The following is a 25,674-nucleotide window of genomic DNA, read 5'->3' as shown; positions in this document are numbered from 1 at the left end:
TCTCCCAGGTACCTCACAAAGCACGCCCCTTAATTATTCCTGTTTTCTCAGGTGAGATGGACCATTATTTGGTCATGCATCAGCTGCGCTGTAATGGGGTGTTGGAGGGCATCCGGATTTGCAGGAAAGGATTCCCCAGCAGGATCCTCTATGGAGACTTTAAACAAAGGTATTTAGCCCTTTTCCTTAGTCTCATGACTTTTCTAAATTCAGACATTCCCTTTTACAATCTTTAGACATACTTCTTAGGTATGGAGTTGAATGAAGATTCAAAGTCTGCTCTTGTTTAATTGATTTTTGTTATGTATACATTGATCCACCTAAATCTAATGACTAATGGTCAGGCTATGTAGGCTCTCAGAGATAGCAATTTCCAGAACACAGGGCATTCTGACATAGCTCTGATCTCAAATATCTCTCAACCTAAAACACTGCATCTTAAATTCTGATGCTGTGCAGGTTCCATGAAATATAGCTCAGGAGGCAAAAGGAGGAATGTAGCCAAGGTAATGTTCACCTGTACATGGCTATTCCTGACTACCTCACATTTCACAAGTTCTTTATAAAGAAATCAGTTTGTAGGGAGCAGCTAGGTGGCACAGTGAATAAAGCACCGTCCCTGGATTCAGGAAGACCTGAGTTCAAATTCGGCCTCAGACACTTGACGCTTACTAGCTTTGTGACCCTGGGGAAGTCACTTAACCCTCATTGCCCTGAAAAAAAAAAAAGAAAGCAGTTTGTAAATCTTAAAGAACTACATAAACATGAACTGCTATTATTACAGTGGTATAGAGAACCATTAACATTAAAAAGATGATTGACATTAATAATATGAAGTGCGGGGGCAGCTAGGTGGTGCAGTGGATAGAGCACTGGCCCTGGAGTCAGGAGGACCTGAGTTCAAATCCGGCCTCAGACACTTTACACTTACTAGCTGTGTGACCCTGGGCAAGTCACTTAACCCCAACTGCCCCAACAAAAAAGAAAAAATATGAAGTGCAAAAAGACTAACATGATTATATGAATATATGCAAAAAAGGTATTTAACAAAATACTGTACTTATTTATGAAAAAAATATCTAAATATCATAGATATTAAAAGGCTCTTTATATGATAAAAGTATATATCAAAAACCAAAAGCTAGCATTATTTATAATAGAGTAGACAGTTTTCTAATAAAAAGAACAGTAACACAAAGCTGCCTTCTTCTCCCCACTATTCTCTGGAATAGTTTTAGACATGCTAGAACTAGAACAAAAAGAAAAGAAAAAAAATTAAATATGTAATAACATAACTGGCAAAAAGAAAAGGCAAGATTAACCTTATCTGCAAGATGGAATGATGTCTTAGAAAACTCCAGGAAGTCAGCAAATAAACCAATTTAAAGGATTAATGACTTCTGGAATGTAAGGATACACACTATATCTGTCATTTTAACATAGCAAAACAAAAACCAAGAAGAAATTATGTAAAGGAGAAATTCATTCAAAATAACTTACATAAAAATCTGGAATTCAACCTTCTGAAATAATCATTATTTATATAAATGCAAATATAAAACATTTTTCAGAAATAAAGCAAGGCTTAAGAAATTGGGAAAATAGTCATTGCTGTGGCTGAACTATTTCAACATAATAGAAATGATGATACTGCCCAAATTAACCCAAATTAACATAGATTTAGTGGCATGACAATCAAATGACCAAGAGGTTACTTTATTGTAAGTAAAATAATAATGAATTTCATTGGGTGGAACAAAAGTCTAGAATTTCAATGAAAGAATAAGAATAATGAGGGAGGAAGTACACTTCTAGACCCCAAACTATATTATAAAGAAGTGATCATATAAATCATTTTGTATGTGTTAAGGAGAAAAGTGGGTCAATGGAACAGACTGGATGAGGAGGAATCAGCAACAATAAAACTCAAAAGCTCGGTGTTCATTTAGCCCAGGAACATAAACTACCAGGGGATGGATAAAAAGCACAGAGAAAACTGAAAAGCATTTCGCAGAAAATAGACTTATACCAGTTTTTTACACTCAAGGATGAACTAGTAGGTACTCAACAACTGGCTCTCCAAAAAAAAAAAAAAAAACTGCATGCATGACATATTTTAAGTTTAGTCTACATTATTATTATTATTTTCTCCATCACTTTCTTAAGTCTAGATAATCAACACAACTATAAGTCAAGCCCTCATTTATAATGTTTGATGATTTTAAAGGTATAAATTCTCACACTGAAAATGTAAAGAAGGGGCTTCAGCACCCCCTTGCTTATACCATAGCCACAATAAGTTGCAAGTGGATATAGGGGGGCATAAATGACTGTAGCATAATAAATTAGAAAAGCATAGAAAGAGGCTCCTTTCACAACTATGGCTAAGAAGACAATTCTTGATTGAACAATGGGTTTGAGAGATATAAAATAGAAAATAAGCAATTTCTACTACACAAAATTTTTAAAGCTTTTAAAAGAAAATTAGTTCAGCTAAGAAGGAAAATTGTCTACTGAGAAAAAATGTTTTCCTTATATGAGGAAACACACATATTTGTGTGTATATATGTGTATATATACATTTATGTATGACCCAGACATATGGGTCACATATAGCACTCATATATGACCTATAATAAATAACTAGTTGAAGAACATAGACAAATAAGTTTCAGAATAAGAGCTGAAACTTATCAGCAACAATATGAAAGGTTGCTCCCAATTACTAACAATAAGGGAAATGGAAACAAAAATAATTCTCAGGTTTCATTTCACACCCAGAAAATTAACAAAGTTAGCAAAAACAAAACAAAACAAAAAAAAACAGAAATGCTTCATTTTGGAAAAATGTGGTAATATAGGCACACTAATATACTGTTGAAAAGTCTCTAAATTGGTCTGACCACTCTGGAAAATAATTTTGAAAAGTCCCTAAAATTGTTCATACAATTTGATTCAAAGATCTCACTGTTGGGCATATATCCCAAAGAAGTCAAAGACAGGGAGAAAGGCCCCACATAAACCGCAATATACATAGCAGAAATTTTTAGGTAGCAAAAACTGGAAAAAAAAATGAATGCTCATTAATTAAGGAATTATTGAGTAAATTATAGCAGATGAATGGAATGGAATATTATGCCATTATAAATGACAGATAATAAGAATTCAGAGAGAGTTGGGAAATTTTGCAAGGAATGACACAGGCTAAAATAAAGTAGGAAAACAATATAACCAAGTGACTATATAAAAAAACAAAGACCACTAATTCATATAAATGAAAAGTCCACTGAAATGGAGTAAAATTTGTATAATTATAATGACGAATCTTGGAAAAGAGGAAAATAATGTATCTTCCACATTTCCTTAGAGAGGAGAGGGACTAAGGGTGTGAGAGATTGCATGCATTATTAGACATGGGCACTGCATTTGATGGTTCACTGTTGCTCAACTGTTTTTCTTTGTGTAAGGAAAGATTCACAAGATGGGTGGGGAGTTTGGGAGGTGGTATATATAGTAATGATTATGACATAAAAACAATTTATCAATTAAATATTTAAAAATAAAAATGAATATCCTAGTATTTTTGTTTTAAATAAAACCTAAAAAGAGGATTTTAAATGACTTACTGCTATTTATTAATATCAATTAAGGAATTAATTAGTTCATTATTAGTTCATTAATTAACCAATGGTGGAAATAATAATAAACCTTGCATTTTTAACATTTTCCAAACATTTTCACTATTATTGCAATCTGGTTGAAGAAAATGAGGCCAAGAGAAATTAAGACTTGCTCAAGGTTACTTAAATTAATTAAAGCAGAACCAGGACTATCACTGGGTATCTTTAATTTCCCATTTTCTCAGTTTCTAGGATAGGAGCAACTGAGCCTCCACATGGTAGTTTTCCCATTTAGCCAGTGTAATTGTTTTCTTTTTCGTTTTCGTTTTTTGTTTTTTCTTGTCTTTCTTTCTTTGTTTCTTTCTTTCTTTCTTTCTTTCTTTCTTTCTTTCTTTCTTTTTTTGCAGAGCAATGAAGGTTAATTGACTTGCTCAGGGTCACACAGTTAGTAAGTGTCAAGTGTCTGAGGCCAGATTTGAACTCAGGTCTTCTTGAATCCAGGGCTGGTGCTTTATCCGCTGTGTAACCTAGCTGCCCCCCAGTGTAATTGTTTTGGTAAAACCTTATGAATTGATACAATTTACCCCACTTCATAATACAGATGGTCCTATGGTCCAGAGAATGTCTAATTGTCTACTACTTACCAACAAAAATAGATGTTTTGCAAAGATCCATTTTTTTGTCCTTTCTTAAATGACCATCTATGAGCACACATTTAATAAGTTTCTCTGGTTCCTTATGAAAAACCAGCCTGGTGGGAAACCCTGAGACCTGTAGTACTTGAACAAATGTTGCACTTTCACAAACATTGAGCCAGCAGAACTGTCTCAGAGTCACTGTGATTATAGAGAATCTGATTACGGCCTTGCCCTCCTGCCTTCCAGGACTGACCTGTGGCTGTGGCTTCTTTCCTTGCAGGTACAGAATCCTCAACGCCAGTGCTATCCCTGAAGGGCAATTTATTGATAGCAAGAATGCCTCTGAAAAGCTTCTTTCTTCCATCGATGTGGATCATGAACAATATAGATTTGGTCACACCAAGGTGAGAACCATTACTACCTCTTAAGTACTGCTGAAAAGAGCTGTAGGACAACACTTCAGAAGACTCTATGTTTATTGATTCAAATATGCTTGTGTGAATTTTCCCAAGTACCTCCATTGGAAAAGACAGATTGTTCCCTTCTGTGAATTCTAGTTAATGGAGCTACTATTATAGCCTGCAGCCCACATGTAGTATGAGGCAATGAAAAAGAAAACTGACCTAGTCAGAGGATGTAAGGGCAAACACTGTTTCTAATGCTTATTACCTGTGTAACCATGGGCAACCTTACTCTTCCTGGGCTTCAGTTTACTCAGCTGTAAAATGAATTGTTTGGACTAGGGAGCCTGCAAGTTCCCTTTCAGCTCTAAATACATGATCTTGTGTAAGGGACATCAGCAAAAGAAGAAACTAGAAACTATATTCAAGGTTATAATTAAGCCGCAAAGGAAAGACACAGATATGAGCGCCAGAGAAAGAATAGAAATAAAAGAAAAAGCAAAAAATAAAAGAAATGAACTGTGATAAAGAACCTTTGGAAGAAGCTGGAAACCAGGGCAGTGAGCAGCTATCACCTTGGAGATTCAAAAGAGGTCCCTAGGAAACAATTTAGCCTGAACAAGAATTGGGTCTTGGGAGAATGAATTCCTACCTCAGATTTGAGGGGAAAAAGACAGGAGTTGTTGAGAGGAGTGGTATAAATGGGCAAAACAATGGTGTTCTCTAACTGAAATGCACCAGAGAACCAGGAGAGATAGCAGAGAGGGGGAGCAAGTCACTGCATGCTTGAGTGTACACCTAGCTTTTATTTCTTTTTTTTTTTTAGTGAGGCAATTGGGGTTAAGTGACTTCTCAAAGGTCACACAGCTAGTAAGTGTAAAGTGTCTGAGGTCATATTTGAACTCAGGTCCTCTTGACTCCAGGGCCAGTGCTCTATCCACTGCGCCACCTAGCTGCCCCATAGCTTTTATTTCTTACCCTCAAACTTACAGGTGTTTTTCAAAGCTGGTCTCCTGGGATTGTTGGAAGAGATGAGAGATGAGAAATTAGTGAGTCTCATTACCCATACCCAGGCTGTGTGCAGAGGTTACCTAATGCGAGTGGAATTAAAGAAGATGTCAGAAAGGAGGTAAAGGCTTCTTTTTCCCTCCCTAATAATGACCCCATTCTTTTCTCCTTGTCACCATTTCCTTTGGACCTTAGAAGTTTGTTCACCAAGGCATTATTTGCTTGATAGCCCCAGGGTTCATTCTTAATATTTGCGTGTGTTTCTGTCCTTTTCTCTCTCTCTCTCTCTCTCTCTCTCTCTCTCTCTCTCTCTCTCTCTCTCTCTCTCTCTCCATCTCACTCCCTGTTTCTCTCTCTTCATCTGCCTCTCTCACTTACTTTGTGTGTGTGTGTGTGTGTGTCTCTCTCTCTCTCTCTCTCTCTCTCTCTCTTTCTCTGTCTCTCATTCTCTCTGATCTCTCTCACTCTCTCTTTGTCTGTATGTCTCTCTCTCTTCTTCACCCTTCCTTTTAAAATCTGGTCAGAGTAGCTCCCTGGCTCTATAATTTGGGGCATAAACTCATTTCAGTTCAAGAAACATCCATTAAGCATTTATTCTTTACAAGAAATTTTACAATACTTGAGGATAAAAGGATGAAATAAGAAGCAGCCCTAGTATTTAAGGAGTTTATAGCCCTTTATACGTATCCTACAAGGATGCAGTGTGATTGAGAGGGCAATGTTGTTCTTGTGGCAAATGGATGCAAGCAGGCATTGCTCAGTTCCATTAAGCTCTGTCCTAACTGATTTACAGAGATTCCATCTTTTGCATCCAGTACAATATCCGAGCATTCATGAATGTTAAGCACTGGCCCTGGATGAATCTATTCTTCAAGATCAAACCCCTTCTCAAGAGTGCAGAAGCTGAAAAGGAAATGGCCACCATGAAGGAAGATTTTGAGAAAGCCAAGGAAGACTTGGCCAAATCTGAAGCTAAAAGGAAAGAGCTGGAGGAGAAAATGGTCTCCTTGCTGCAAGAAAAAAATGATCTTCAGCTTCAGGTCCAGTCCGTAAGTGCTTCTGATGGAGGAGAGGAAGGAGGAGAGGAAAGGGAAGAGAAACATCATATCACCAGGCAGTGGTCACCCCCGCAGAGTTGAGGGCCCCACAGGGTTATCTTGAATGTTTATAGGAAGTAAGACAAATGGAACAGGAGCACCTGAGGCCCAAATGCTGCTGTAATAAAGAGGTCTAATTACAGCTGAAGGTGAATTTTATCCCTTGCCGCCTCCTCTAAAAATAGACAAACCATATGCTAGGTGCTATGTTATGAGTAGCAATTCCTTCTATCAAAGATACCACGGTGCCACCCAGTGGCCATATACTATAATGGTACCTTGCTGAAAATCCAATTATCGCTCTCCCTTGCTATAAAAGTTAATTTCTTTTCCTTTCAATCTATTTTCCCATGGCTAGCCATTATGAAGATATGTTCTGAGAGGGGGCAAATCGGTCTCCTGAATGTAATAAAATCACTTAATAATGCAACATCCCTTTTAAAATGTTTAGAGGAAATGAGATAACTTTCTGATAAAACATTAGCAATAATTAGAAATGTTCCTTAAGAGAATTCTTGTTTTCCTGAATTCCTTAAGTTTGCCTGGCTTATTTCAGATGCCCCAGATACATAAGAAAGCTATCTGCTCCCTATTGCCAGGACTGATTTCTCCCTCATCCAATGTAATTGCCATCACACTTTTTTTGTCTTTCACAGTCTAACTTGTATAAACAAGTTGTGTGTGTGTGTGTGTGTGTGTGTGTGTGTGTGTGTGTCTTACTATACTGTAAGCTCCTGGAAATCAGGGACCATGTCTTATCACTCTATGTATCTTTCTTACAGCATTTAGCATAGTATCTTGCACATTATAAGAACTGAACAAATTATTCAATTCATTAATTTTAACATTTATGAAGAACCCACTGTGTTCCTGCCCTCAAGTAGCTTACATTCTATTGAATGAATAAAAACACTAGAATTACCCCTGCTGTTTACAGAGGAATCAGTTTTGAGACCACACTTAAGTGATGTTCTCTTTTTATATCATGTCTGTATCGTGCCCTACATTATCCTAGCTATCCGATCTTAAGCTTTTAGGGAAAAAGATAGTCAATGCCTTTTGTGGTATTGAAACTGAGATGACCATGGAAATTTTCTTCCAGGAAACTGAAAATCTGATGAATGCAGAAGAAAGATGTGAGGGGCTAATTAAGAGCAAGATTCAACTGGAAGCTAAAATTAAAGAGCTAAGTGAGAGACTGGAGGAGGAGGAAGACACAAATTCTGATTTAGTTGCCAAGAAAAGGAAATTGGAAGATGAATGTTCATCACTCAAGAAAGACATTGATGACCTAGAACTGACCCTAACTAAAGTAGAAAAAGAGAAGCATGCAACAGAGAACAAGGTGGAACTATCATGTTGGGAAAAACCGCTACTCGTGGGATACCTCCTGGTAGCCAGGAGCATATCTCATATGGTGGGGAAGCAGTTGAGATAGGAAGTACATTTGTTTCAGCTATAGAGAAACAGGAAAGAGGGTAGAAAAGACAACTGGAGTCCCAAATGGCCCATTCTGTTACTCATCTTTTGCTCTGAGATGAAATTCCATAACTCCCCACTTCTAGCATTGAAAAAGGAAATGAAAACAGCAAAATTTTACTGAGACAAAGAACATTCAACACACCACTATCTGTAGCTAAAACTTTTTTTTTAAATGTGATTACTCACTTAATTATATGACAAAGGGCAAGAGCCCAAGGAATGAAGGAAGGAAACAAGTACTTATTAAACATTTACTATGTATCAGGCACTGTGCTAAACGTTTTACAAATATTTCATTTGGTCCTCATGATAACCCTGTGAAGCAGTGCTATTATTATCCCCATTTTACTGATGGGGAAACCAAGGCAGACAGAAGTTAAGTGACTTGCCCAGGGTCACATGTCTAGTAAATGTATATGTTCGCATTTGAACTCAAGTCTTCATGACGCCAGGCCTAGTGCTCACTCGGTGGCTTACTGTGTTAACTAACTGCTTATATAATAGGAAAATGGAAAAGTGGATGGGGATAGTTGATTGTGGAACCAAAAAGTAATTAAATATTAGCCATTCTAAGTCTGTATTGAAATGCTGAAAATACAGATGTATTTTCACTTTGAGTAAAGTCAAGAGAAGCACTGTGGCACAACACAGAAAGAATATAGGATTTGGAGTCCATAGCACCTAGGTTCAAGTCAGTTCAACTTTCTAGGCCTCAGTTTTCTTATCTGTTAAATGGGAATGTAGACTACATAGCTTCTAAAGTTCCTTCTAGCTCTAAAATATGATGAATATATGTAGATAACAATGCACATTTATGTAAATTTATCAGACTTACAAAGCACTTTCCTCACAACCCTGTGAGGGATATAGACAAAATGCTATTCCCTTATAGAGCTCCCTCTGGGCTTACTTCTAGCACTAGCACCCCCATCCTGCACTTGGACTGGTAAGTTGGGTCCCCAGAAGAAATGGGGCTGTTCTCCTTGAGGTTTCTGGTGCTAACTCGGAGGCTAGGTTTTTGGGGGTGGGGGTTTGGGGGATGAGGTTACTGGGGGTAAGTAACTTACCCAGGGTCACAATAGGTAGTAGTGTCAAGTGTCTGAGGCTGGATTTGAACTCAGGATCCTCCTGGATCCAGGGCCAGTTCTCTATCCACTGAGCCACCTAGCTGCCCCAAGGCTAGGTTTTTAGTACTGTTGTTCCCTTACTGCAAGGCTATACAACTATTGACAATTAGTCAGCCAAAATCTAGTAGGTTTGGGGAAAAGAGATTTAAAGAATAACAACAATGATTATAAAACATTCCCATAAACTGGGGACCAAGTGGTACCTCACAATTCCTGGCATTATAAGAAGTCCTTTTCTCTCTTTGCAGAGTTCTCCCTCAAGTTCCTCTTAGGTACAGCTCCCCACTGGGCAGAAATTCCTCTATTGGAGTCCATAGCCAATAGTTTCTAGAGGCATCACACTCCTGAAGCTGTTTTCACTTGAATGACCTATCACACAGTATTGTCTATCTTCCCTTCGTGTCTTTCTACTCCTAATCAGATGCTGCCATGGACCTCCATAATCTACCACTGCAATCTGGCCACTGCTCCTCTAGTGGACATTGCCCTTGATGTTAGACCACAGATCAGCAACAACTACAACTGAAACTGTTCTTGTAGGTGTCTTAGGGGCTGCAGGACAGCTAAAGTAACAGCAAGAGACACAAAGGCAAGTGCAGATTTACCTAGTAAAGTCTCCTGGCCCTAGTTGCCACATGGCTATGACAATAGATGTAGGGAAGTAGACCCCTTCCTAGTATCATCCTACCCTGGAGGTAGGAAAGGACAGCTACTGCTGACTGGTCAATTGTTGGCATCTTGAAAGCTGTGTCTCAGCAGTTGGACGTCACTTCTTCAAATGGCTCTAGAATTCCATAGTCATCAGCTTCTCCAGCTCATCAAATAATCAAGAAATTCATAGTGATGACTGTGACCAACAATAGGCTTACCCCAAGCCTTTATTATGTTCAATTAGAAGCAAACATATCCAGGTATGCTCTAAGAACTGCCACCGAGCCTGCTTAGGCATCCCAATACACTCTGCTAGCTAAAAATTTTCTTTCCTTGGCAAATTGAGTGCATTTTTTTGTTTCTCTGGGTTTTTGAGTGCATTTCTTTCTTTGCAGATTTTGTCCATATCCTCAATTCCAAAGTTTCCTGGGGTCCCTGGTAGTCCCAGGCATTGACTTTTTTTCATCTGCTTCACCACTGCCATGCCCAAGAGATTCAAAATAGTCAACATGACACAGATCATATAATCTAAGAGCTAGAAGAAATCTGTAACCTATAACATGAAAGAAGCTGTCATATTATGTCATCCCTAATAAGCCTCTGCTTGAGCACTATCATGTAGGGGTAACCACTGCCTCTTGAGACAACTCATTCCTCTTTTGGACAGCTGATTATTAGGTTTTTCCTGACATCAGACTTAAATTGGACTCTTTGGACCTTCTGCCCACTGCTCTTGCTTCTGCCTCTGGGGCCAAAAAAACCGACTCTAACTCCTTTTCTAAAAAATAGATTTTCAAAAATTGGAAGACAGCTTCCATGTCTCCCCTGAGTCCTTTTTTTCTCCAGGCTAAACAAGCCATTCCTTCAATGGATGATTGCTTGTATTAAAGTCAAAGCCTTTCACCCTCCTGGTTACCTTTTTCAGCTTATCATCCAAGTCCTTCTTGAACACAATTCTCCAGATGAGTACAGTGGAATTATCGCATCCTTGTTCATGAAAACTCTGCCCTCTTCATGTAGCCCAATTATACAGCCCATTGCTTTAGCTTTGTTGGCTTCCACATCATACTGTTAACCTGAACCAGGGGGAAGCTAGGGCACATATGACTATATTGGCATTCCTGTGATCTTAGGCCACAGTCTCCCTGCCTCCTTAGTCACTGATCAGAGGAGGAGTAGATGGAATTCACATTAGTCACCCAAAGTGACTAAGCTGTTAACCATTTTGATAAACCTTGGGAGGTTTTCTACTATGTTTTGGATACTTGCCCCAGAAAGATAATTGCTGTCATCAGAACAGTTAGCACCTGTCTCTGTACCCCAGAGACAACTATTATTAGACAACAATTATTATTCTCCTTTTCTTTCTCAGTTCCTCAGTAGAGGATCTTTCACCTGACAGTTTCTCTGTCTCTATTACAATATTCCTGAGAGTAAAAGCAGATTCTTCCTCCTTTCTCCTTCTTCCTCCAGATTGCTCCACTTCAGGAAGAGGCTCAAATTTTTTTCAACCTCTAATTGTATAATTGTCCTTTTCCTTCCTTTCTCCCAAGATGTTACAGATGAAAATTCCTCTGAGTCCCAGCAGACCCCTTTAAAATCAACTTCAATCCCATGGCATCTGGAACAATACAGCATAGCATCAGTACCTAGTAGAACAACAACAGAACAAGGATACTTAGCCCAAGGTCCCAAACAATCACCTTAAAGTTCCATGCATTGCGGGGGGGAGGGGGCAGGGGAGATATATATGTGTGTATATATGTACACATATATATATACACAAACACATACATACACATATTTATATGTATGTTTATAAATACATTGTGCTTTGTCTCTTACATGCAATAGACATAGCATAATGAAAAGTGTCACTTGTTAGGTTGTATCAATGACTACAGGTCAAAATTACATGCAGAACACATCATAAACACTTCTCATAGTAGCATACATGTCCAGAAAACAAAAGCAAATATGCATAACAGCAAACCAGCAAACAACCATAAAGCAATCATGAGAATAAGCCTAAAATTAACAAATTAGAAAAATAATGTATATGTCACTAGCAGCAAACCGAGCAAAGTTTGAACTATTATAGTTATAATATAGGCAAAATAATAGCATAAATCAAATAGGCATAATATGAAAACAATAAAAGAGGAATACTTAAACATTAAATAATTAAGACATGTACACTAATTCAACATATATCAGTACATATACATCCAAACAAAGAAAAGTTATCTCAAAAGAATTGCTCTGACTCATAAAGGAAACACACTAAAAAAATTTTCCAATTCATATCCTAAAAACAACAGAACAATGTTAATTTTTCCCTAGTGAAATACCTATGAAATAGAGTGTCTAAAACTTGAGGAGGCTCTGGGAAAAAATATCTCTAATTGGACCCTTCAAATGGAAAGTACCACAGAAATGTCTTAGATGGCCCCTCCCAGGTAGCATGCCTTCTGGACTCACTGGAAGAGGAAAGAGTTCCCTTCTTTTACAATCCAAATACATGGTGATCTCAGAGAGGGTGTTCACATAGCCCTAGGTTCATGGCATCCTACCAGTATGACAACTTAGCCTGGGAGACAACTAGGAGACCAGGGACACCCTTACTTTGGCTGCCTTGTCTCTCTTGCTATATTCCCTTTACTCTAGCCTATATCAGAATTGGTGACAGCTTTTACTGGAGCAGTTGTAGTTGGGGCCACAGCCAAAGGAGTTTGTTGAAAATGGCAGCATCCATTGGAGCAGCAATGGCCAATGACACTATCTGCACTGGGAATGGAGAAACACGGAGAAAAAATGGACAAAGAGCACTAGTTGCTAAAGGGAAGACAACTTCAGGAAACATAACTTTATAAGAAGTGCCAGCTTGGATTCAACCAAGGCATGGGGTCCATCTAGGCTACCTGCCTAAGCAGGAAGGTACACCTCGAAAGAATTTGGTGAGGGCTCCACAAAAGGAGGAAAGGACTTCGAGTGCCAGGAGTTGTGAGGTACCCGTCAGCCAATGTTGTGCTGGTAAATATTGAATTCTCCCCTCCAAAAGAAAAAAAAAAGGAATCCACAACACACTTTGAAATTTGATCTGTTTTATTAACAATTTTTTCTATCACTTTCTTTTTTATTATTTTTTAGGCACATAGCCAGTAAGTGTCTGAGTCCAGATTTGAACTTGGGTTCTCCTGACTCTAGGGCCTGTGCTCTCTCTCCTGTGCCACCTAGCTGCCCCTCTCCATCATTTTCCTAAGTCTGGACAATTAACAAAACAATCAAAGCCCTCGTGAGTAGTGTTTGCTGATTGTCAAGGTAAAAATCCATGAGGATTTTTAAATTATGAAATTTAAATTTAACAGCTGGATCTCTCCAGGCAATTTGAGCTGATTCTTACATTTATGCCCTTCCACCTTTTCATTTAAGTTGAGCCTTTCCCCAGGTAGATGCCTGTGCAAGGGAAGAGTGTGCCCTGACATCAAGGGGAATGTTTTATATCCATTTTCTTATTATACCTCCTTAGGTATATGCCTTTTCTAAACTTTAATATTTTGTGACTGGCTAATTAATAATGGTCAGTTATGTGGTACAGTGGATAGATCACTGGACTTGGAATCAGGAAGACTCATCTTCATGAATTCAAATCCAGTATCAGATACATACAAGCTGTGTGACCAGGGGCAACCCTGTTTGCCTCAATTTCTCATCTGTAAAATGAGTTGGAGAAGGAAATGGCAAATCATTCCAATATCTCTTTCAAGAAACCCCCAAATGGGGTCACAAAGAGTCTGATGTGACTGAAACAATGCAACAACAACAAATTACTAATAGTGAGCACACATGGGTGAGGGGGGAGCTTAGGAGGGAACCAGAAACCCAAGCCCTCAGGGTTACCCTTAGAAGCCCTAACCTACTAGTTCGATTACTACACCCTTTTTTACAATGGAGAAACCAAGGTTTTCTAGTAATTAGTAAAGTTATTATTTGAAGTGATAATTGTTAACTATAAATAACAGTTTGTTACAGAATCTCCTTATAAAGTATATCTCTAATGCAATAAAATATAAATCCATTTGCCAAAATTCCATTACATCCAAATTCTGCCTTGTAAAATATGGGAGGCAGAAGGGAGGTATGAACGAAAGATGTCTAAGGCCCCTTCCATCTCTATGATTCTAAACTTTGCATATCTTTTTTTTGGTGTTTTGGGGGAAGGCAAGGGGGGGACTGGGCAATGGGGATTTAGTGGACTTGCCCAGGGTCACACAGCTAGTAAGTATTAAGTATCTGAGGCAGGATTTGAACTCAGGTCCTCCTGAATCCAGGACCAGTGCTTTATCCACTGTGCCACCTAGCTGCCCCCTGATTCTAAACTTTGAAGGAAATATCTTTTGTATACAATGAATTACCATTTGTCATAACTGTATGTCATTAGTCATTTGCCATTAGTGTTATGTGATCAAGTGGTACATAAAATATTGAAGCAGCCATGCCGCAAAGCGTCCTTAGGCTAAAGTAAATAAAGTTTATCTTCAGTGTCTTCTATATCCCCTTTACAACCTTTTATCCCTTGTTACAGTACTGCTGACCTTTCCTTCTTTCTTCCCTCTCTATTCCCATGCCCTTCCAACTCTCATCAAAAGCAAGAACCCCATCATAGTACCTACCACAGGAAGCACCCCATTCTTCCTGATTTTTTTCTCTTTTCTCCTTCCCTCCTTATTCACCCCCACTCAAAATATCCATGTCCTTTGTTCTTTTCCCTCAGGGATATGTCTTCTACTAATCAAGCAGATAAATCTGCATTAATGTTAGTAGGTATTAACAACCACTTCCTAAGGAATAGTTAATATCTAAACATGGTTTCTGAAGATACCAAAGCTTTTACTCAAAAAAGAGTAAATCTATTCATGGAAGTTCAAGCATCATGCTGTAGAGGAGTATTTAAAAGGGGGGGGCAACTAGGCGACTCAGTGGATAAAGCACTGGCCCTGGGATTCAGGAAGACCTAAGTTCAAACCTGGCCTCAGACACTTGGCACTTACTAGCTGTCTGACCCTGGGCAAGTCACATTGCCCCACAAAAAAGAAAAAGAAAAAGATGAGATGCAAATCCAGAAAAAATAGTGAGGGGCTACAGAGAGGTAACAGAGTTCAAAGATTTCAGTGGAACTGTCTATTTTAATTGTTCCTTCATTTAAAATGCATTGAATTTCTTCTAGGTGAAGAATCTTTCTGAAGAGATGACAGCTCTAGAAGCAAATATTTCCAAACTGAACAAAGAAAAAAAATCTCTCCAGGACGCCCATCAGCAAACCCTAGATGATTTACAGGCTGAAGAAGATAAAGTCAATGGTCTGATCAAAATGAAAGTTAAACTTGAACAGCAAGTAGATGATGTAAGGATGTTTAGTATTATAGTTTGAATATTCAGTGGGCATATGATGCTGAATGGAAATTGTAGTACCATCATCCCAACACATTTGTAAATGCTAAAGATTCAATTTTCAAATGAAAAAGTTCCAATCCAATCTTTACCTTTCCGTTTTGGTGGCAATGAAAAATCACATTTTTTTTTCAGCATTGGTGATGAATTTAATTCATTCATTCATTCACTTGTGCTGTTTGGAAAAGGTGACCAAATTCACTGAATGTTGTGTATATACATAAACCCCAACATTTTCTTCAACTTGCTTGAGTCCAAACTAGGTAAATACCAATTGGAGAGGGAAACCCTCTGATTAAATTCACAACCCATATCCTTTAGGGATAAGAGTATGTCAATTAAAACTTTGTTGTTGTTGCTCAGTTGTATCCAACTCTTCATGACCTCATGAACTATATCACACCAACACTGTCCATGGGATGTTTTTGGCAAAGGTACTGCAATGGTTTTCCATTTCCTTCTCCAGTTCATTTTAGAGATGAGGAAACTGGGGCAAACAGGGTTACGTGACTTGCCCAGGGTCACAGAGCTAGTTAGTATCTGAGGCCAAATCTGAACTCAGGTCTTCCTGACACCAGGCCCAGTGCTCTCTCCACTGAGCCACCTAGCTTCATTAACACTTTAGTCTTCCTCAGTCCCGAAATGTGTGTATTCGATGCATTTAAGAATGAAAGAGAGAGGTGGGTATAAGATCTAGCTCTCCCTGCACGAAGCTGTAGAGATGCTACAAAGAAGCATTCATTTCCTATCTGGCTAACCTATAAGGAGCAAGCATACTCTGGGTAGAGTCCAGAATCTTAAGACTTAGAACTGGAAGGAGTCATAGATTTAACAAGAGTTGGGACTAACTGGAATCTTTAGAAATCATCTAATCCAGCCCTTCTGTTTCACAGGGTTAAAGGACAAAATGCATTGGGAGCAGGTCTGGGAAGGCTCATTCCCTGCCTGACCAAGGAGGGCTGCAGCCAACACACTATGAGATATGAGGGGTCCTAGAGTATTTACATAAAAAAAACTGACTGTCCAATAACTACCTCCAAAGGACATGTTGTTATTTTCTAATAGAAAACATTGGATTTTGAGTTCAAAGGATCTTAGTTTGACTCCTGGCTGTGCTACAGAATAGCTCTCTGACCTTCTGCAAGCCAATACAATTCTCTTGGTTTTCTTATCTGTTGAACTAAGTGGGTTGAACAAGATGATTTCTAAAGTCCCTTCCAACTCTAAATCCTATTATCCTATAATCCTATAAAATGGACTGGTTTATGTCCCCTGGCTCATACTGAACTTAATCTCTCTAGCTGGAGGGTTCTCTGGAACAGGAAAAGAAGCTTCGATTGGAACTAGAAAGAACCAAGAGGAGCTTGAGGGGGATGTGGAAGCTGTCCCAGGAATCTGTCATGGACTTAGAAAACGACAAACAACAAAACGAAGAAAAAATGAAGAAGTATAAAGTTGACCTATTCATTTCATATCTTTGAAATTAAGTCTGAAAGCCAAATTCAATTTTCAAAGGCTGGTATCTGATATGCTTTTGAATTTTTGCTAGGAAAGAATTTGAAATCAGTCAGTTACAAAAGCAGAATCGAGGATTGAGCAGGTGCAGAGTTTGCATTTACAGAAGAAGATTAAAGAGTTGCAGGTAAAAAACATTAAACCTATTTACTTTAAAAAAGACCCTTCCCAAATTATATTTCTTTTCCCCACATTTCTCTCTCCTTTATACCAGTATCCAGCCTCCTTCACATTAGAGGTAGAAAAATTATCCTCTGTGTTGCTTGTTTTCCCACTCTTTTTTCCTTACCCCAATAAGCCAAAACCTCAGCCTATTCCAAAGCAAACTTGGCAACCCTCCAGTTCTATATGAACAATAGCATGCTGGACATCTCCACCCAGATGTCAATCACTAACAAGCATTTATTAAGCATCCATTATATGTCAGGCACTGGGCACTTGGCAAACAACAAAAAAGGAAATAGTCCCACTCTCTTTCAGGGGTGTAGCTTATAAATTGACTAAAATATATACAAAGTAAATACAAGATAATTTCTGAGATGGGAAAAGAAGATGGGGCATTAAGAAAGGCCTCATGTAGGAGGCACAAATTAAGGTGAATTTTGAAAGGGGCTAAGGATTCTAATGGGTAGAGGTAAGCAGGAAACACCAATGTAAAGAATGGATTGTTGTTTGTCCTTTATTCTTTTTTTTGTTTGTTTTTAGTGAGGCAATTGGGGTTAAGTGACTTGCCCAGGGTCACACAGCTAGTAAGTGTTAAGTGTCTGAGGCCAGATTTGAACTCAGGTACTCCTGACTCCAGGGCTGGTGCTCTATCTACTGCGCCACCTAGCTGCCCCTGTCCTTCATTCTTGAAGAGGACCATGACATCAGGGTTCAGTGAATCAGATTTAAGTGAGGGAAGACTGTGCAAATTCACCAACCTCATTCTCTCCTCCAGAGCCATCTGGGTCCAGTGGCGAGATATACATCAGGATGACTGGAGATGACCCTGGCAATTAGGGTTAAGTGACTTACCCAGGGTCACACAGCTAGTAAGTGGCAAGTGTCTGAGGCGAGATCTGAACTCAGGTCCTCCCAACATCAGGGCCAGTGCCCTATCCACTGTGCCACCTAGCTACCCCAAAGAATAAATGAAGCAGGGGGGCAGCTAGGTGGCATAGTGGATAAAGCACTGACCCTGTATTCAGGAGTACCTGAGTTCAAATCTGGCCTCAGACACTTGACACTTACTAGCTGTATGACCCTGGGCAAGTCACTTAACCCTCATTGCCCTGCAAAAAAATTAAATTTAAAAATTAAAATTAAAAAATTAAAAAAAAAATAAATGAAGCACTTATTAAATACTTACTATGTGCTGAGTACTGTGCTCAGCAACTGGGAATACAAATAGAAAAGTAAGATAGTCCTTGCATTCAATGAACTCATATTTTAAGGGGAAGACAGCATATATGGAATGTTTCACTTGCAAGTCAGATGGAAAAATCCATGATCCTCAGTCTCACTTCTTCCAGGGAGCATATTAAGAAAAAGGCTGGATTTGGAGTCAGGAAGATCTGAGTTCAAATCTTGCCTCAAACATTTACTAGTTATGTGATTCTGGACAAGTCACTTAACTGCTATTAGCCCCAGTTTCCTCATCTATAAAATTGGGATTATAATAGGACCTACCTGACAGGATTATTGTAAGGATAGAATGAGATAATACAGATTAAAAGGGTTTTTTCTAATCTTAAAGTGATATATAAATGGTAGCTAGTCATAGTAGTAGTAGTAGTAGTAGTAGTAGTAGTAGTAGTAGTAATAGCAGCATTTTCTCTCTCCAAGCTATTCTCCACATAGCTATCATATTAATATTCTGAAAACATCGATCATATCATGTCACTCCAATACTTAAAAATAGTTGTTTTTAGGTCATTTCAAGACCCCATTTGGGGTTTTCTTGGCAAAGATGCTGGAGTGATTTGCCATTTCCTTCTCCAGCTCATTTTACAGATGAGGAAACTGAGGCAAACGGGGTTAAGTGACTTTCCCAGGGTCAAACAGCTAGTAAGTTCTGAGGCCAGATTTGAACTCAAGAAGAGGAGTCTTCCTGACTCCAGACCCCACCCTCTCTATTGCCTCTTCAATAAAATACAAACTCATGTCATTTAATGCCATCCTTAATATGGCTCCCCTGTTTCTTTCTAGCTTTATTTCATATTACTTCCCCATGCTCTTTCTTTCCAGTTCAACTGGTCCACTCTATAAGCAACATCTACCCTCCTGATGTTGTGTCTTTGCACAGGCTCTGTGTCTTTGCAAAAGTGATCCTTTTGACTAAATTGACGAAAATATACACCAAGTAAATACACGATAAAATCCGGAGGAGACACTAGCACCTTGGGGAATTAGGATTAGAATCAGGAAAAGTGAATTGCATTCCCTCCCTTAGAATCTCTGGGTTCCTCCAAAATGCTACTTCCTAAACAAAACCTTTATTGATTCCCCTCGTCAGTACTCATTCTCTCTTGAAATTGCTTTGTATGATTGTGTATATGTTTTGTATTTATTATATTTATATTTATTTTTGCACATGTATTTCCCCATTAGAATGTAAATTTGTTCTGCAACACAGTGCCTTGCACATAGTAGGAGCTTAATAATTGAGGAAGGAGGCACAGTACAGTAAAAAGAGCATGTTCTCTGGAGTCAGAGAAATGGAGAGATCTTCATTCAAATTCTGCCTCTGATATTTATCGCCAGATTAATCTTGGGAAATTCGCTTATTCTCCTTAAACTTCGGTTTCTTCACCTGTAAAATAAAAAACGGTGGATTACTCGTTTCGGGATCCCTTCTCTTTCTAGAGTTATAATCTTAGGAAGCATCGTAAGATGTTCTAAGTGTTTGTTGAATTGAATGTAATTGAACATCTTAGGCTCGTATAGAAGAAGTGGAGGAGGAAATTGAAGCTGAGCATACACTTCGAGGAAGGATTGAGAGGCAACGCGCGGATCTCTCCAGGGAACTTGAGGAGATCAGCGAGCGCCTGGAACAAGCTGGAGGGGCGACTTCGGCTCAGGTGGAGTTAAACAAGAAGCGAGAAACCGAATTTCAAAATCTACGCAGGGACTTCGAAGAGGCCACCCTGCAGCATGAAGCTACTGTGGCCGCCCTCCGCAAGAAGCACGCGGACAGCGTGGCAGAGCTCCAGGAACAGATCGACAACCTGCAGAGGGTCAAGCAGAAACTGGAGAAGGAAAAGAGCGAACTGAAGATGGAGGTTGACGACCTTGCCAGTAATGTAGAAAGTATCTCCAAATCTAAGGTAGATTCACGGTTTTTAGAAAATTCTACAGTCTTATAACTCTATCTGAAGATTAATGATAATAGCTAGAATGCATATAGCTCTTATTCAGGCTTATAAAACACTGTATTGTGATATATAGCTATAGATATATAGACACATACATATATATACATATGCATATACATATATATGAAACTTTACTGTTAAACATTATTAATTTATCTCATTTGTTGTCACAAAAGCCCTGAGAAGGTAGGTATTTTAATTGTATAAAGAGGAGTCTAAGGCCAACAGAAGTTAGTTGACTTGCCCAAGGGTCACACAGCCATGAGTCAGATTCTGATGTGGGTCAGACCTGGGTCTTCTTGACTCCAAGTCCACCAGCTGCTTCAGCACCCAACTGTTAATAGACAATTCCACTAAGATGTCCCACTGTCTTATGACAAGTCCTAAATGGAAATCATTCCCACCCTCCCAACTGGTCTGCTGTTGTCAGCAGTATACTGAGTCACCCAGAATTGCAAAGATCTTCTAAGGGAATTGAAATTCACTGCAGCAGCCTACCTTTTCCAGTGCTGGGAAGTCAGTCATTGGTCCAAGTACTAAAATAGCTTCTCATCTGAGGTAGGCTTTGCCTTAGTTACCCATCATACAAATAGTGTTTTGAACAGTGCCCTCAATTTGTACATCGCAACAGCCTTATAAGGCCTTAGTGATTATCCCCACTGTGTGTGTATAATCTCCAAGAGGTTAAGTGACTTGCCCAAGGTCACCCACTAGGAGGTGTCAGGACCAGAATTTGAACCCATGTATCTTATGATTCCAATTCCAGTGATCTTTTCATGAGTGGAAGGGGTAGCATGGTATTGTGAAAAGAACACTGATATTAGAAGACATGAGATCAAATCCTGACTTACTAGTTCTAGCATCCTGGGCCAATCATTTAAATTCTCCATTACTTAGTTTCCTCATCTGTAAAATGGGAATGATGATAATATTTATAGACCTACCTACATCTCAGTGTTATTGTGAAAAAGGTTCTTTTGCATTAATTCCCTTGATATCCTTGACTTTTTTTGTTTTTCCAGATGAATTTTGTTTTTATTTTTTCTAGCTCTATAAAATAATTTTTTGGTAGTCTGATTGGTATGGCACTGAATAGGTAAATTAATTTAGGTAGAATTGTCATTTTTATTATATTAGCTCAGCCTATCCATGAGACATGTTAAGGGCTAAAATTCTAGCTAAACTGTTTAAAATATCTAATGAGTGGTCGCCAATAAATTATAAGCTTTAGCAAGAGTTAGACTTTTAAGCATTTATTAAGGAGAATAAGAATTTGGTAAAGAGAGAGAGAAAGGCCTAGATTCCTATCTATTAAAGGGAGAGCACATTTCTAGCTCCCTTCTCTGCCAGCGTCCTCAGGAAAGAGCCCCAGAGTCAGCGCCAGTCTCTTCCTTCCTCCTCCCACTAGTCTGCCTCACTTCCTCCTGCCAAGAACTCTTCTACAGTAAGTATCCAGCAGGTGGCGTCATTCCAATCGTTACAGTCATTTATATTTTTCCAATTACATAGATCTGATTTGATTTGTGTGAAAAGTGTTTCGTAATTGTGTTCATAGAGTTCCTGGTTTGTCTTGGCAGGTAGACTCCAAGTATTTATATTGTCTACCGTTACTTTAAATGAAATTTACATTTCTATCTCTTGCTGCTGAGCTTTGTTGGTCATGTATAGAAATGCTGATGATTTATGTGGGTTTATATTATATCCTGCAACTTTGCTAAAGTTGTTAATTGTTTCAAGCAGTTTTTTAGATGATTATTTAGGATTCTCTAAGTATACCATCATATTATCTACAAAGAGTGATAGTTTTGTTTCCTTCTTGCCTATTCAAATTCCTTTAATGTCTTTTTCTTCTCTCATTGCTATAGCTAATATTTCTAATACAATATTAAATAATAGAGGTGATAATGGACATCTCTGTTTCACCCCTGATCTTATTGGGAATACCTCTAACTTATCCCCGTTACATATAATGTTTGCTGATGGTTTTAGATAGATACTGCTTATAATTTTAAGGAAAGCTTCACCTATTCCTATGCTCTCTACTGTTTTTAATAGGAATGGAGTTGTATTTGTCAAAAGCTTTCTCTGCATCTATTGAGATAATCATATGATTTTGGTTATTTTGTTATTGATGTGGTTAATTATATTAATAGTTTTTCTAATGTTGAACCAGCTTTGCATTCCTGGTATAAATCACACCTGGTCATAGTGTATTATCCTAGTGATCACTTGCAGCAATCTCCTTGCTAATATTTTATTTAATATTTTTGCATCGATATTCATTAGGGAAATTGGTCTGTAAGTTTCTTTCTCTGTTTTGACTCTGCCTGGTTTAGGTGGTTCTTTTGCATAAGTTACTAATATTCAAACAAATACCAGAATAAGAATTTTACTCCATGAATATAGACACATATGTTTCTGATGTATATGATACAACACATCCTACTTTACAGTACAGAAAGGCCATACCTTTCCTTCTTGAAAGAAGGAAAGGAAACTATCGTTGTCAAGCCTTGCTCCAAAGAAGAAATATGAAGGTGTAACTCCTTTTTTTGTAGAGGTGTCATTCTTAGTTCATGTGCTCCTTGGTTTTATGGAGCTGTTTTTTTCTTTCTATTCTTTGTCATAAGGGATGATTCTCTGAGAGAGGAGAGGGAGAATGTATTGAGAAATGAAGATGAGGTAAAAAACAAAAGAGGATTTTTTAAAGAAATGACAGGAGGTCACAAGTATGTCTTTCCATACTTTAAATAGTAATGTAGGGGGGCAGCTAGGTGGCGCAGTGGATGGAGCACCGGCCCTGGATTCAGGAGTACCTGAGTTCAAATCCGGCCTCAGACACTTTACACTTAGTAGCTGTGTGACCCTGGGCAAGTCACTTAACCCCAATTGCCTCACTAAAAAAAAAAAAAAAAAAAATAGTAATGTAGGGGCAGCTAGGTGGCACAGTGGATAAAGCACTCAGGAGGACCTGAGTTCAAATCCGGCCTCAGATACTTGACACTTACTAGCTTTGTGACCCCAGGCAAGTCACTTATCCCCCATTGCCAAGCAAAAAAAAAAAATGGTAATGTAAATACATACTTTCTTATTTTTAGTTTGTGAGAGGCAGAGTTAAGCATTTTGCCCAAGGTCATATAGCTTGTGTGTGTGTGTGTGTGTGTGTGTGTGTGTGTGTGTGTGTGTGTGTGTGTAGTCTGAGGTCACATTTGAACTCAAGTCCTTCTGACTCTAGGGCCAGGATACTATCCACTGCACCAGCTAACTGCCCCATGTAAATCCTTTTTCTTTTCTTTTTTTTTTTTAAGTGAGGCAATGGGGGTTAAGTGACTTGCCTAGGGTCACACAGCTAGTAAGTGTTAAGTGTCTGAGGCCGGATTTGAACTCAGGTACTCTTGAATCCAGGGCCAGTGTTCTATCCATTGCGCTACCTAGCTGCCCCCATAAATACTTTTTAAAAGAAAATTTGTGGTTGATTTTTGCATGTGTCTTTCTGTTTCTTTTGTGTCTTTTCTGCTCTCTTCCCTTTTATTCTCTTTCCTTCTTTTCTCTCTTGATGTATTTTTTTTCTCTTATACCTTTAACTGGAAAGAAAATAAAACTGAAAAGAAGCATGGTACAGTTGATTGAAAGCAGACCTTGGAATTGGAAAGACCTAGGTTCAAGTCCCACCAATACCACATACCAGCTATGTAGCCCTGGGGAAGTTATTTAATCTCTCAGTGCCATAAGAAACTCTCTGCGACTATAAATTTCAGTTATAAATTTCTACTGCTGATCTGCAGTAGTCCAAGAACTTTCCTTGCAGAAAGTTTCCTATACCAATGAAGTCACAGGACCAGACCAAAGAAGAAAGTGTACAGGATATATGTGCACTAAGGTGCAATTGAAAGATTGCTGAACCAGAAGTCAGAAGATATGCTCAAATCTATGCTCTTCCACTTACTAGCTAGATAACTATAGGAAAATCACTTAATCTCTGAAAAGTCTCAGTTTTCCCATCTGTAAAAATGGGCATAATACATGAACTACCTAGTTCATAGGGTTATTATAGGGAAAGGACTCTGTAAACCAAAAAATGCTATAAAAATAAGTTAAGTTATAGGGTATCCCCAAAGTCTTCATGCAGTTTTAAGCTAGTAAAGCCATTTTAAGCTATTGAAGCTTAAAACTGCACTTAGACCTTTTGGGACAATGTATCATCTATATAATGAACTGGAGAAAGGCATGGCAAATCACTTTAGTATCTTTGCCAAGAAAACTCCAAATGGGTCACAAAGACTCAGATACTATCAACTCAACAACAACAACAACAACAAAATATTTCTGAATAGAGTTTCATGCTCTTTGTTCTTAATTTTAAAAACCAAGTTGGGGGCAGCTAGGTGGTGCAGTGGATAGAGCAACGGCCCTGGAGTCAGGAGGACCTGAGTTCAAATCTGGCCTCAGACACTTGACACTTACTAGCTGTGTGACCCTGGGCAAGTCACTTAACCCTAATTGCCCTGCAAAAACAACAACAACAACAACAACAACAACAACAAAGCAAAAACAAAAACAGAAAAGGGGGACTATTAATTCAGGTATGATCATAGGTTTGTTTCCCTGGAATACAGACCCTCAGTAAAAAAGAATTGTCTTATATTTTTAAACTATTTGATTTGAGTATGTCCTCCCTCAACAAGAGAAAATAAATTCCTTGAAAACAGGATTCTTTTAAATGACAATATCTGTAAAATTGTTAAAAACAATTTTTTTTATCTGCATGTGATTTACTGGTACATAATTCCTGGTGAGGAGATTTTCCTCTACCAATGGAGTTTGATTCAGCTTCCTGGTCTTAGAGATGCCTGGAGTACTAGGAGATGAAGTAATTCTCATGGGTTACAGGGTAAGTATGTGTGTTAAGCAGAACAGGGACCCAAGTCTTCCTGACTCTGAGATCAGGTTTCTATACTCTCAGCAGTACCATCTGTCAATAAACATATGGGCTGATGTGTTTTTTGAATTAATTTAGTGGAATTGTAATATTGATTTGCTGGGGGAAATGAAGAAGTTCCACAATATATGACTCCAATTTTTTTAACCTTACATTCTCTCATTTTTTAAAGAGTAACATAGAAAAAATGTACCGGACCCTAGAAGACCAGTTCAGTGAAATCAGTACAAAGGATGACCAACACACACAGTTGATCCATGATCTGAATATGCAGAAAGCACAGATGCAGACCCAAAATGGTGAGGATGAGACAGGGATTAATGGCATAGCATGGGCCAATAAGAAGTGATATTTGGTGATAGAGAGGTTCTGCCCATATCTGTCTTTTA

General features: G+C 38.5%; 1 protein-coding gene across 1 annotated transcript in view; it reads left to right on the top strand.

The window, feature by feature from the left end:
• Nucleotides 1-25,674, top strand: part of LOC122753675 (myosin-13-like) — a 78,778-nt gene that overhangs the window by 33,095 nt on the left and 20,009 nt on the right. Inside the window, 11 exon segments of the mRNA XM_044001250.1 lie at nt 52-169; nt 4,539-4,662; nt 5,652-5,788; nt 6,461-6,716; nt 7,867-8,109; nt 15,252-15,428; nt 16,777-16,922; nt 17,025-17,052; nt 17,055-17,117; nt 19,909-20,298; nt 25,458-25,584. Coding sequence (XP_043857185.1) covers nt 52-169; nt 4,539-4,662; nt 5,652-5,788; nt 6,461-6,716; nt 7,867-8,109; nt 15,252-15,428; nt 16,777-16,922; nt 17,025-17,052; nt 17,055-17,117; nt 19,909-20,298; nt 25,458-25,584 — 1,809 coding nt within the window.

Source organism: Dromiciops gliroides, chromosome 4 (genome assembly GCF_019393635.1).
Source record: "Dromiciops gliroides isolate mDroGli1 chromosome 4, mDroGli1.pri, whole genome shotgun sequence".
In the NCBI taxonomy this organism is placed as follows: domain Eukaryota; kingdom Metazoa; phylum Chordata; class Mammalia; order Microbiotheria; family Microbiotheriidae; genus Dromiciops; species Dromiciops gliroides.
Note: the sequence above shows the minus strand (reverse complement) of the source record. Positions and strands in the feature narration are given on the sequence as shown.